At 34.3% G+C, this 14,737-nt stretch overlaps 1 protein-coding gene across 50 annotated transcripts in view; it reads right to left on the reverse strand.

The window, feature by feature from the left end:
• The window catches only part of RIMS2 (regulating synaptic membrane exocytosis 2), a 457,943-nt gene that overhangs the window by 148,885 nt on the left and 294,321 nt on the right, over positions 1-14,737 (reverse strand). For 45 of the 50 annotated variants that reach the window (XM_054058006.1, XM_054057998.1, XM_054058023.1 and 42 more), the window contains 3 exons: positions 13,354-13,470; positions 3,168-3,233; positions 2,462-2,569 (listed from right to left, as the gene is read on the reverse strand). In XM_054058006.1, the coding sequence (XP_053913981.1) occupies positions 2,462-2,569; positions 3,168-3,233; positions 13,354-13,470 (291 nt within the window). The remainder of the gene's footprint in view (positions 1-2,461; positions 2,570-3,167; positions 3,234-13,353; positions 13,471-14,737) is intronic. The other 5 variants (XM_054058036.1, XM_054058029.1, XM_054058024.1 and 2 more) reach the window with 1 other exon arrangement.

Consider the following 14,737-nt stretch of genomic DNA (forward strand, 5'->3'; position numbering starts at 1 on the left):
TGTGCATAGCTGGATACGTATCTTGTGCTTCCATTTCTTTTGAGAAGGAAATAGATAGACTTCTTCAAAAGAAGCTGTTACAGGGACAAAATGACAAGTTTTGTACAAGCTGTAGCCTGGGAATGAACTCGGAAATTCAAGTTTTGGTAGTGTAAGTGTGTCCTAGAGCTAATAAATTTAACACTATCAAATCTGATAAATAGTAACTGAAACAAATCCCAGCACAGAAAAGATGAAAAAGACCAAAAAGTCTGTGGGGGAAAAAAAGGAAAAAAACTGCTAGAAGACTTCACTAGAGTTAATGGGCTCGTTATGTGGCTGTGAATGACTACAAGATAAGCAAAGAAAGGAGCCATGAACAACAAAGGTGGCAAGTAATTTTGACTGAGGTATCTGTATGACATATTTGCCTGCAGGACATCCACACTGATAGATTCACAATGACATAGGACACAAAACTCTCTGTCCCAGATTACTCTTTCCTCAGTGTTGGACTGTGCAGAATAATGTTTGCTAGTTTGATGAATAGTGGAAGCTGTAAAGTTATTTCACATGCTTAATAAAGTGAAAGGAAAAGACAGACAGAGAGGTGGTTGCTTGATATCAAAATGACATTGGAGATGGAACTAAGAAGACAGGACTAACCCCTTGACCTACATAAATAATGCAATCTAAGATAAGCATCAAACTTAGGAGAAATGTAAAGACAAATGAGGAAATATTGTTTAAAACCTAATTTAAATATATTTCCAACAAATAAAATAAGGAAGAAGAACTGACTTAGTGTTTATCAGTGGATAAGGAGGAAGAACTTCTGTTGGAATATGGAATGAGAAAAATATATGAAAAAATTATAGTGGCTATGAGCCACTCAGAATAGTTCATATCTTGTAAGATGCTTCAAGTAACTTCGACACTAAAGTTACCCACAGGCAGCCTGATTCAAGAGGAGAAGAGAATCCAGAATCAGTTCTTTCCTAGGCCCAGGGAGCTTCAAGATACTGTTCTAACTGTGAGCTAAAGACATTCCTTTTTATGTCAGATTTTCCTTTCTGACTTCAGAAGGAATTAGATTTAATAGCCTTGTCTTCAATAAAGCCCTAATATTTACTATATCTCACTGCTTAAATCCCAGCTTTTTCATCTTTATGTAGGATCGTCACTTTCACTCTTTATTTTCATTGATTTTACTTTATTTTGAGAAATTAATTCGTGTAGAAACAAAGATTAAGATTTGCAAATCAAGAACCTCAAATTAAAACAATTTGAGAATAGCTTTGACTTTCAGCAGTATCTGGATGGTGACAGATACAGCTGGCAATCTGAAATAGGTTCAGATAAACTAATGCAAATGTGAACATGTAACTAAGGAAAAAAAAAACCAACCCAGTATATAAAAAATAAACTATTGAAATAGCATAATTATGAGCACATATCATCACATATTTTCAGAAAAAAACCCAGAAAATCCCTTTCCTTACTAAAGTTTCTACGTGCAAACTGAACCATTTACACACTTCATTTATATTAGGTTTCGTGTAAAACAGTATCTTTTCAAAGCAATTGTTTAACTTGAATTCTAAAGGCCATATTGTCTATTATACTATAGCTTCGGAGAATTTTAAAAAGTAATATTTCTTTGCAGGGAATGCTTCTATGATGCTATAAAAGTTTCAGATTCCATTTTTTTTCCCCTGCACATTGTTTTACACTTAGTAAAAACATGGATGTATATGAGCTGAATTCAGAGCAAACCTTAATGGACTCCTCAGAGGAACTCGTATCCAGCAGCCATGCAGTTAACATATCAAGACTTCTTTAGTCCTTGATATGGAAAATTTTACATGGCCTATGTTATAAAGCACATGTCTTATTACATCTCTTAAAAGCCACTGTATTTCCAGTATAATTTTTTCATAGAAATTATTATGGGTTCAACTCCTTTCTACCATATATTTCATATATAAATAGGAACTCTGATGTTCTTTAATCACACACTTGAATGTATTCAAGTACGTATGAATTACAGAATAAGCACTATACCTATATCTACAATGTAATCTTTTACTTTTCACTCTATTTTTCAGTTAAGCAAGACTCTGTTTCTGTCTACTTTGAAGTAAGTAGGCTTTTCCTCATTGTTTTAAAGAGAATAAGTACTATAAGCTCTTTGGAAAATTTCAGCAAAAATAAAGGTTATACAAAGACATGTATGTAATATCCATTTAACCTAATTTATGAAACTGACTTCTATAAAGCTATTCAACTTCCCTTGAGATTCACCCATAGCCTTGAGTTTTTCTTTTTTGATAAATGAGTACATACTGACAAAGTATTATAAAACATCTTCAGTGTACATGTTTATCACCTAAAATATAGATCATATTTGGTTTGGAAATCAAACACAGTATTATCAAAGTATAAGTGGTAGAGCTAACAATATGCTCCACATCAGTTATACCTCTCAAGATCATAGTAAGCACCCTCAGAATAGGTACGGCACATCTTACGGGAGCGAAGTAATCTGATTGCATCTTCACAAAATAGAGGATACATTGTGTGATCCTGGCTGCCAAAACATAAAAGGTGAACACAATGAAAAGCAACACAAAGATGAAATGAGGACAAAATGACATGAGAAGCAAGCAATGTCAGCAACAGAACAAAACATTGGAACAAAGCTCAGCTGGAACTTTGGTGATTTTGCAAAACTACTTTTAAATGTTAGGGCATATTGGCCAGCATCTGAGACTACAAGAAAGGTACCACATTCCAGTTTTAACTAGTCTATAACACATCATATATGTATGACATTCTGTATATGAAAACCACAGTGTTAGCAGGTGTTTGTGTTTGTTGAATTAAGTCATTTTCTTTATTGACTTTTAAAAAGGTATTAAACGATATAAAACCCGGCCACTGATTATATATTCATGGGCCACCGATTATAAACTATTGGCAGTAAGAAAATATTTAAAACATGAAACATATGAAGAATCACCCCGTGATTGTCTACTCTCTATATTAAGAAAGCTAATGCTGATATTAACTCAAGACTTCTAAGTTTTCTACTACTACACACAAACTAATAAAACCAGAAGTGGACAGGTAGGTACATAAAAGTACATGCATTATCCACATAGAGTCACACAGAGGAAAGCATATACCTGGCATCTCTGTAATGGTGAACTGTGGGCTGGGTATACCGGGAACGAGGTAATGTAACATAATGACTGAGTAGATGGCAGAAAGAAAAATACAAACATGAGACAATATGAGATGGCAAAGGAATGATGTACGTCACACAACAGAAGACATACAAATCCAAGAACACAGGAGCTACAAAAGCATTGTATAGAGCCTTGAAATTACTAACAAAATTAAAATCTAATATATAGTTCTACAAGAAAAATTATTTAGAACACATTTGTTCTGAGAAGCCATTTGGAGACCCTGGATCAAGTGAATATCTATAATTTGGAATTTTGTACATTATTTCAGTTAGGAGGAAAAGATATAAAAATCTCTATCTGAAAGCCATCTCACAAAGACAAATTGCCCATTCCCTTGCTTGAAGGCAGTGATAACTTCAGCATGAATACTTTGGCAGAGATTTACCTAGACTGTCTGAAAGGCTACCACCATTGGGAAAACGGTCTCCACATAGCTAGTTCTCCAGAGCTTTTGCATTTCTTAGTGAGTTTTCCTAATATTTATCCTGTTATGATAAAGATGAATTTAGATGAAAGCCCCATTACAATTTAAATAATCAATGAAGAGATAACACATCTCTAACAAAATATGCAAAAAAACAATGCATACATTTTAAAAAAAAATTTAAAAGGGTGTTTATACTTTGTTTGTATTCTGAACATAGGTCAAAATTTATATATTTCTAATATATTTGTTACAGCACCTGATATTTTCCAGTTATCAAAACCAGAAGAATGTTACTTCTCTTTAAGTATAAATGTATGTTCACAGCACAGGAAAAATTATTTCAAAATTAGGGGTTTTTTTCCAATTCAGAAGGCATTATTAGAATGCAAATAAGTCCCAGGTTTACAGTTCTTCTTAGCCTGAGGTATTTTAAAGCAATTTCTGTCTAATCACAAAAGTTCACATTGGAAGTATAAAAAAATTTCACAAGAAAAATCCCATAGAAACCCCCACGTTTAACCTACACTTTTATTTCTCATGTCTTAATTTGCTTAGAATTAATGATTTCCTACTAATCAAACACACTGTAAGAGGTAGCTGTATTACATATACTTATTATCTTTGCCTCTTTTTCATATGGATAAAATTTAGTATCAGCCACATGTAAAAATTCTTTATAAGCATAATAGGTCAATTATATTTAGTACAAAAGATCTTTGTGCTCACTTCTTGTCAAATAAACGCAAATGCATAGTCACCACTATAAAAATCTTCTAGTCCAAGTCCCTGATTATGCAATTTAAACTTTGCAGTTTGTTACAAGAACAAAAAGCAAATCAGCTCAGCCCAGTTTGACACAGTATGTTGAAAATTTGAAGATGAGATCCTAAGAAAAACAATCAAAAAAATAATCATAGAGCTATACTGCAGTCTGTAAAAAATGTTAGGGTTCTTAAAAGTGCTGCTCAGTACGAAAAGCATAACAGCCTGGCAGTCAGCACTGAAAAAGTACTTTCATTATGTTCTTAAAATTTGTTTAGAATATATGCACACCCACAGAAAGAACAATTAAATAAAAATGTAGGAGTCTACCCACAGCAGCCATGATAAGTTTGATGATGGAAAGCAACTGCATACCAACTTATTCTCACCACAATGTGGTGACATCCTCAGGCTATGTCCACATGAATATGCCCTTAAATGATTTAGATGTACCTTGAAATTAACACTAGAAAGCTGTTAAAAACATCACATTAGTCTTAATGAGATATAACTGCTTCAAGCTGGTGGATGATATTTTAATATTAACAATTCACTTTACCTTCCCCTTTTATATCTCCAGTGAAATATTGATAAGTTTTCTTTATAGTCTTTCAAAAATATAAGACATCAAATACATACGATATATTCAACTAGTTTTCAAAGAGTAAATCTTTAAGTAAAACTAAGACTTCAAGCAGAACATGTGTTGCAAAACATGAATTTCATGGGAATGCAGTCGCTCTTTGCAAACAGCTTAACTTACTGTCCGTAAGAAGAAACACCCCAGACTTGTCCTTCACTTACTTGTGTGTGGATGAAAGATCATCATCTAACACTCTGCTCAGGATTTGAATCCTAACTACTTTTCAGATTCCCACTAAATTGTTTAAGTGCCCAACAGTTTTGTCCTAAAACTTCTAGGAACTCACGGCTCTCTAGTGTCCGTGTCAGGTTCTGAGACATTGGCTTATGAGTGCATGGCAGGCAGCTTAGCATTTTTTTATTCAGGAATTCGGAATCAGAGTAAGCCAGCATTTAGACACAATCACTTACAGAGTTTGATATGTAATAACTTTTAACAGGTTTGTTGCTTCCTCATCATCCAGAACTTTGCTTCTCTATCTAGAGAAGCGAGATAAGCCTTAGCTTAATTTGACCTGATCCTCTGACATTACTGGTTATTTATACTTTTTCCTACAGTTTCTTAGAGTACATGTTATCCATGCTATATAACTCCTAATAGATAATAAGCTCACTATAAAATGTTCTTACAAGTGCAACATAAAAAATGAGATTATGTCTAAATTCACTAAGAAGAAAAATCAGTCCTAGACATGAAGTAACACAGTAACTTACTAGACTACAAAGCACTAATCATAAAACAAAAATACATAACCTAACAATGTTTGTGCATTTTCATAATATCTCCAACTACGATAATAATTATAGAGATAGTATTGATAGAATCATAGACTCATTAAGGTCGGAAAATACCTCTTAAGATCATCAAGTCCAACTATCAACCTAACACCAGAATGAGTACTAAACACAGTCCCATAGTGCCATTTCTTCACGTTTTTTGAATACTTCCAGGGATGGTAACTCCACCACTTCCCTGGGCGTCCTGTTCCAATGCTTTCCCACTCTTTCACTGAAGAATTTCTTTTACCTGATATCCAATATAAACCTCCCCTGGTTTAACCTAAGTCCATTCCCTCTCTTCATATCCCTATTTACTTAGTAGAAGAGACCAACACCCTCCTCAATACAACCTGCTTTCAGGTTGTAGAAGGCGAGAAGGTCTCCCCCTCAGCCTCCTTTTCTTCAGACCAAACAAACACCACCCAGTTCCCTCAGCCACTCCTCATAACACTTGCGCTTCAGTCCCTTCACTAGCGTCATTGTCCTCCTCTGGACATGCTCCAGCAGTTCAAAGTCCATCTTGTACTGAGAGACCCAAAACTGAACACAGTATTCGAAGCGCAGCCTCACCAGTGCCAAGCACAGGGGCACAATCACTTCCCTAGTCATGCTCGCCACAACTTTTCTGATACAAACCAGGACACTGTTGGCCTTCTTGACCACCTGGGCACACTGCTGGCTTGTCAGCTGGTTGTCACCCAGCACGCCCAGGTACTTTCCCACCAGGCGGCTTTCCAGTCACCCTTCCCAAGGGTGTAGCGTTGCATGGGGTTGTTGTAACTGCAGTGCAAGACCCAACACTCGGCCTTGTTGAACCTCATACAATTGGCTTCAGCCTATCAATCCAGTCTGTCATGTAAGCACATCTCTCTCTGTCTAGAAACAGTTTCTGTTGAAGTACAGTAATATTTTCCATAAAATAAGCACAGTTTATGAAAAAGAAAGGAAAGATGCATGGCCTATTTGTATATAAGAGACAATTGCATAGGTCAAAATATGCCTGTGACATACCTAATTCTCACTGTCCAAAACTGAAACATGCAATGTTCATTTAGCCAATAGCTATTCCCAAACACTTAAAATCATAATGCAAATAAATCATAATGTAGTAAAATCATTAAGCTTTGCATTGCCTAAATGAAAAAGAATTCCAGCTATGTTCTAGTTCTGCATCTACAGTAGTCAACAACGGAAGTATACCAAATGATGGTAGGTCTAAATGAAAATATCAGTCTGCATCCTCAGAGGTCTCTGAAATGCTACATACTTTGTTAGAGATAGCACAGATGGAAAATTTGCAGCAGCAACTCATTTGATTAGATTAAAATAATGACATTAGTCTGATAAGGTAATACTATAGGTTTTGCAATATGAACATTAAGATAAACACACATCTTCTACACATGCTCCTGCATCAGCCGAAAACTGATTTCCACTAGTCTGACAAGAAGATTCCACACATGGAAGCAAACATCATAGCTTTTCTTCTTTAAAGTGAACAGAAACAGATTACTTAAAACATTCTTATATTGCTCGCCTATTTACTCATTTTCTTATACCTTCATAAAAATTCAATGAACCACAAAGCTAAGAAAAACAGAGATCAGTAATTCAGTGATGAATTAGATTGCCTAAGTGTGAATACTTAGCGTCCAGGAAAAGGCCTGGCATACCAGAACTGTCTTGGAAGCACACTTGAAAACACACACGCACAGAATGCCTCACTGAACCATCTATGGCACCACTTTCTATTCTTACTGTGCAAGGGGAATTTAACTTGGGCTTTAGAGTTTGGGGTATTTTGCTCAACAGTAAAGATGAGGCATTAGAAAATAAACTATTCCTTTTGATTTTCATTCTCAGTAAACAGGTCTCACAATTTGATTAACATTATAGCTTCCTTATTAGAGTGGGAAGTTTACTCCCAGGTATTTCTGTAGAAAGGATGAAGTACTGGAGTACTATTACATACTGACTATCTTATGCTTATTGGAATATCCATAAATAATTCTGAAAACAAAACAAGACTCTCTTCCGCTGTTAGAGCTTGAATGAATCAAATCTAGTTGACACCAGAAACTTCAACCATCCTATTAGTGGTTATTCATTCTGATAGCCAGCTTTTTCCAGTGTATTATCTGACTGCAATTTACTTAAAGTGATACATTATATCATGGGCAACACTACTATCATCTATGTTTAGTACTTTTTACACTTTTTAAAGATGAAATAGCAAATTGAATGTGTGACAATTATGACATTAGTAACAACGCTAAAACCAAATACAATGTTTTACTGATATGAATTTCTCTTTAAGAAAATACTCCCAAAATTTTTAAAGTTACAATGTGAAAAAAACCCAGAAAATTCTGGCAAACAGAAATTAGCTAAATCAGACTGCAGAGTAAGAAACAGATCATTCTTTGGGACAAATAGTGGGAAATTTAGGAAAAAAAAGTCTCATTGAATGTGGTAGGAGGGAGAAGAGTGATATCTGGCATATGAAACTTAGGGTAAGTACTGTGGGAAGGAATAAAGTAAAACACTGTGCCCAGGATCAAGTTAGGATTGCAAGACTGAGCACAGAATTATTCCAGGGAATAGGAGCCTGGAACTAAAAAAATGATGTGGCTACCATCATTCCAATGATGGTAACTAGCTACTACAACTACTTTATCAAAAAAAGTGAGGCCAGTGATATGGTTATAGAAGTTTATATACTCAGCTGAACAAAGTAGGAGTTAAATTGCTCTGGTAGAATGTTTGTGGTAGAATGTTTTCCATGTTGCTTCATAAACAACTGGGAAATCACATCTGAAATCTACATAGATAAAATGTGAAGTCAAGCTCTCAACCTCTAGAAAACAGTAAATGCCATTCCAGAATAAAGCATTAGTTATATAACTTCCCTGATACACTTCTTCAAAAAGATTAACAGAGTAGTTTTATTTAATACTTTGGGGTTTTTAAAGGTGATCACAAATTTTCTTTACATACAAACATCAACAGTTTTTCCACCCATAATTGTGTGGATGCTGTTCGTCACATCAATTCTACAGAAATTCTTGTTTATCTTCTGGGACAGATGAAATCTTAGAAATATGCCAACTTATGGCAATTGACAGTTTGAAGACTTTAACTGTGAAACAACAGCAATTATCAGCAGAGAATTTGTGAACAGACACATGTTCAATCAAGATGACAAGAAAATGAGCATCACATTATCACAATGCTACCCATAATATATTTTTTAAGTTCTGACTCCAAAGGCCATAATACTGAACTCTTTCATCCAAACTGCATTATTTATTCGTATTAACATGGGCATTTCGTATGCGTATTTTATTCTGAGGAATGCATCTATGACTGTTGTTGTTTGTTAGTTTAATTCAGTTCAAAGGTTCTGAATCATGATTCTTTGCAGATGTAGCTACATTTGCAAGACTGCACTTCTCTTGCCACCTTCCCACCTCATCCCTCTTACTGCAAAGATAAAATAGGACAGTGTGCTAGGACAGCAGTTACATCCATTTAGGCTCAAATTTAATTTTGTGTTAAATAGTAGAAGCAGCTAGTTAAATGGTACCTTATCTAACATGCAGCATACTCATGGCAGTGAACTATTCCAGTCTTTGCTTGTTTGATTAGAGTAACCAGAATTTTTGGCATGTATTTTGGCACTTTCTTTAAGATGCTTAAAAAAACCCCAACATTTCTTTGAACATCATGAAATAAATAAAGTGTTCAGGAGAAAATCTGTATTTACATGTGCTGATGAAATAATCTCTCAGTGGCGTGATAGTCATGTTAGTCCCAGTATACCAAGATAGCATATCTGAAGTGATTTAAAGATGATGGAGAATGTTTCTGTAAATATTTACAGTTATGACTACCCCATTGTTCTAACAGAGTAGGTAACAACTTTTGTTCTGTAAAATGAAAACTGCAATAATCCTGGAGAAGGGATAGCAGTCACAAAATTTAACTTGCCTTTTCTCTCATTTCCTTGTAACTGCTGGTAGAAAAATGTACACTTTAGGAGTTTTCTCATAACATTTCCATTGCACGGCTATTTTGAGTTAGGCTCTCTCTAAGTGCTATAGCCTAACATATCTATGCTAAGTTCACCATTAGCTATATCATGTTTCAGGAAGAGCACATCTAGGATAAAGAACATAGTTACATGAAATGTTGCTAAATAGTATTTAAGTTGGTTAGATACAGTTTCCTTACATTGACTTGGTGTTTGTTGTTAACTGCTGATAAATCATCTTTCAGAAAGTAATACATAGATTTAGTTTTGGCAGATGTCTTGTTTTGGGAACTATGCTAACATTCTCACTATGTTCCTATAATTCACCTAATTATGTTGATAGCTTAAGCATAAAAATATGAGGTCAAATCTAGCCGCTTCCAGCATTTTCTCTATAGTATGGTTGTTTTCAGTTTCTGAAGTGAGGTAAAAGTCTGCTTTAGAGACCTTATCAAAACATGTCAAACTGAAGTTTACAAGGTTGTCCTGTCACAGATGAAAGACCTTATGGAAGATGGGGCTGTATCAGGTCATAAGCATTCATATTTCTTTCCATTACAAGTTTAGGCTATTTCATAAAAGTGTGTGGGTACTTTCAAAACAAATCCTCACATTTTGACAAAAACTAACTCATACATCTATGTTAAATTTATAATATTTATATATATAAAAATATATATGTTTATTCCATATATATTTTTTCTCAGACTATATATATATTTATATGTATAGTCATATATATTTTTTCTCTTTTTTTTTGGTTTAGTAGTGGATAGGTACGGTTGGACTTGATGTTCTCAAAGGTCTTTTCCAATCAAATGATTCTATGATTCTATGATATAGGTTACAAATTGAGTCAATTTCCCACTTTGAGTTTCCAGTATACACAACACAATTCTGACATTTTTGATAATATAGCAACAAATTTTAACTGTTACTGTACCCTGCCAACAAAAATTAGTATATGATTTGACAGCAACATTTAAAATATTTAAAGGCCTGCCACTTGAAAATAAGTCTATCTCAAATTAAATTTAAAATTTATGTCTTTCAGCTTTTTTAAAAAAATAATTTTATTTTCATTTCTAACTATGCATTCCATTTTGAAAGAATGTTTACATGGTCATTAGGCTTCAGGTCATTTGACATTTTTGTATGTGGTTTCAACTCTAGTGCTATGTACCTTAGAGAACTTTACATTAAATTATCTAGAAAAGGAAGGAAAACATTTTCTTTCTCATATTCTCAGTCATATTTTAACTTATCAATGAGCATGTCTACAAGAAGGTAATTTTCACAGTTCCTTTTTTGCAAACATCTCTTGGGGATAAATGGACTATGGAAACAACAAACCATCAGAGCTGTGGGAAAGCAAAGTGTGATATCTTTTTTTTTTTCAGAGGTAAGTGTGGAGCAAAACAAGGATGACAAATAGAATATAAACCTATACAAAGATCCCATTTTCCCACTTTTCCCAAGTGCCTGCAGTCCCAGCAGTTTTCAGAATCAATACCATCAAAGTCCCTGATTTAGAGACCCGTGTATGCACCACTGGGTTTTTTTAAAGTAACACAGACAGTATCACAAATATTCACTAATAAAATTTGAAGTCTAATTCCATTCATAAAACCACTATGAAACTAATAATGCATATGAAACAGACAAATGTTTGAGAATAGACTTTTTCTGTTCTCTTGAGTGCGGCCTGAAACCTCTATGCTTCAGAAACTGTATGTTGCAAGGGAGGCGTAACTAGTAACAGTCTGGTAATACAGACAACTGCTCACCATAAATAAACAAGAGAACTTCAGTGTGTGTTTTGGAAAATACAAATGACAGATAAACCTGTGTTCAGAGATTCAGAGCACACCTAACAAATAAATCTCATCACCAACAACTTTCTGACATTGCTTTTCTGACATATTCCAAGAAAAAGAAAAATCAATTCTCCTTCTCTAAGCCAAGCCAGTCCAGTAGGGGTTATTTGATTGAAGTGATGGGGAAAGATTGTGGTGCCGTACTTCAAGCCACCTTTCACTGCTATGCATTTATCTGGGAGGCAGCAAGCAAATTTGCACAGCAAACAAATGCAGCAGCATTCCATAAGGCATATACAGGCTTTCAAGACAAGTTTAGATTCCATTGCAAGGATGACTGGTCTGAAAACCAACATAACATAATACCAAGAGCATTCTGTTCTTTTCTTTTATGGAAACAGCTCAGAATATTTAAGTTATCACCTTCTGTATGAAAATCAGCCTCATGAGTCAACTAAACAAAATTCTTCTTTTCTATAGCTTAAATAGAAATATTCAATGGTTCGATGCAAAAAAAAAAAAAGAGGTTTACCTATGATCTATTACATTTGCAACATATAGAGGTAAATTCTGATTGATAAATACTTGATTATTTTTCAATATCTTATTTTTTTTGCCCATTTGACATATTCACATTTTTTGTTTAATATTGGTAGCAAAACACCACTGATTTCTTAAATTCCTTGTATTACGCTTAGCAACACCAACTATATGCTTTGATAGCACTTGAGTAACAAACAATAATAATCACTTTTAGAAGTATTAACTTCAAATACTGGTCAGATAACAGTCAATAAGATTATAAAATACATCTGTGTTACTCTTTGCTATATGCAATTATGAAAATAGGACAATATCTAGTAAACATGCCTCTCTAACTATGATGTGTCAGTTTTCAACTTTGTATATGAAAAACTGGAAGATTTTCAAAATTAAAGGTAAAAATTCTTTTTCTTTTGATTTTATGACCTGAAGACAATGAGTAAAAAATATTTTTCTAATATATTTTTCTAATGTCACAAAGGCACCATCACAATCAATTCAGCATTACATTAATTACTACATTAGCCAGCTATCCTCTGCAATCCTTTTTTACATGATTAAAATTCACAGAAGTTGCTACAGCTCTGCTCGCTCTTTGGGAAGTTCCATCAGGCAAACCATTAGTCATAGTAAGATGTGTCTCTAAAGACAAATACTCTGATTTCATTTTAACACTTATTGCCATAATCTTTTTAATTTGGGGGTTAGGCTTTGGGTAGGTTTTTGGGGTGTTTTTTTTTTTTGTTTTTCACAAAAATGGTTCAAAATATTGAGGAAAGACACAGTGCTAGAATATACTTTAATTATGTCTGTGAATTGCACTGTTTACAATGGCAGCACTACATTAATATTGAGCTGAAATTATCCATTTTTGTGCCTCTTTATTCAGCAGCAAAGACACACTAATTTGACAGTTTTGTCAGCCTTGTGTGCACTATACATTTTATTTTAATGTATATCATGTAACCAATGGAAAAATAAGTAGGGAAATGCTCATCTGTGAGGTGAGATTTAGGTAAGTAATTTTGGTATTTATTTTAGTGAGCTACCATGCTGAAGTAATTCATGTTGATGAATGTAGGCTACAGCTTTTTCTAGTTCCAGTCAGATATTTACCTCTCTCTGTCCGTGGAGTAGTGGTCATCTATTACACGATGTCTATCCATTCGGTTCAGGGTATTGTAATGTGCAGGAGTAGATCGCGTCCCTCGTGGTCCCTGATCCACAGTCCGACTAAGAATAAAAGACATCAGATTCTGAGTTCTAGGTGCTCCTGGACCTTATTCCCTCACTAGTCTGTACAGACAGTTGTTAGTGAACAAGTTGGTAATGAGATGGGTCAGCTGAACTGTCTTTCATAAACTTTTACTCTCACAAAATTTTAGGTGTTGTAAAAAAGTTTTCTCCTTCAGAAAAAGCTGCTAAGTGCATGCTATGGATGGCACGGGTTGGTTTTTTTTTTTTTAATTTTCTTTCAATGTTTGTTTCTTTGTTCTGAAAAAAATTTTTTTAATTATAAGGTTAATTTTAAACAAAATTTCCTTAGTATTTCCAGACTGCTACCTTCAAGTCAAAATTATTTTCTAGCTGAAACATACACTGTAAAGAATTTCCCGTGAGGTCTTGAGTTTGGCTATACTATGAAGATGTAAATAGTAGTAAGACACAATGAGGACTTATGGCTTTTACAGCAGTGTACAGCTATCTGAAAACCTTGTCATCTTAATTAAACAACAGATCCTTGTCTTGCACTGGAAAGTTTATTCTGTAGTCTCAGTAACACAGAATCTGAAAAAGACAGAACTTTTAAACTATGTAAAAGTGCTACCCATAGTTCAGGCTTCATTTTTAAAGACGAGCAATCCAATCACTTTTACAGTTTTGTACTATTTAAGATCAAAGCTTTGCTCATAGATTGCTTTACTCTTAACCATTAATACCTACTGATAAGCACTAACTTAATCTGCTCTGTAAAACAAATCCCAAAGAATAGAGAGACAGAAAGACAACAGTTAACTGTAATAATTATTGGACAATTAAAACATACTCTCTTCTTTTGATTTAAATATTTAAGCTTTCTCAAGTTGTCATTTCTTTGAAAAACTGCCCAAAGACCTGACCTTTGCTATCTGCCCACACAATCAGAACTCCTGCCTAAACTCTGATTATAAGTCTTAGCCCTGACAACCCAGTACCATCCTGTCTGCTCAAATTACTTTCAATAACATTTTATTATTTCTTTATTGTTCTACATAAATAATTTATTCTTTAAATTTCTGCATTACATCAGATTGTGACTTCATGCTGTTTCTTCACATCCTACACAACTGCATTTCTTCTTCTTCAAAGTGTTACTACTATTTCAGTTCTGTTTCACTCTGCTAAAGTTGCCTTTGTTACACTTTCTCCAATGAAATGTGCTCTATAAGAAAAGTTGCTTTCACAACATATGTCTTCAGTCCTTTAAAATTCTTTGCAACTGACAGAACATCTATGGAGC

This window comes from Cuculus canorus, chromosome 2, assembly GCF_017976375.1.
Source record: "Cuculus canorus isolate bCucCan1 chromosome 2, bCucCan1.pri, whole genome shotgun sequence".
In the NCBI taxonomy this organism is placed as follows: domain Eukaryota; kingdom Metazoa; phylum Chordata; class Aves; order Cuculiformes; family Cuculidae; genus Cuculus; species Cuculus canorus.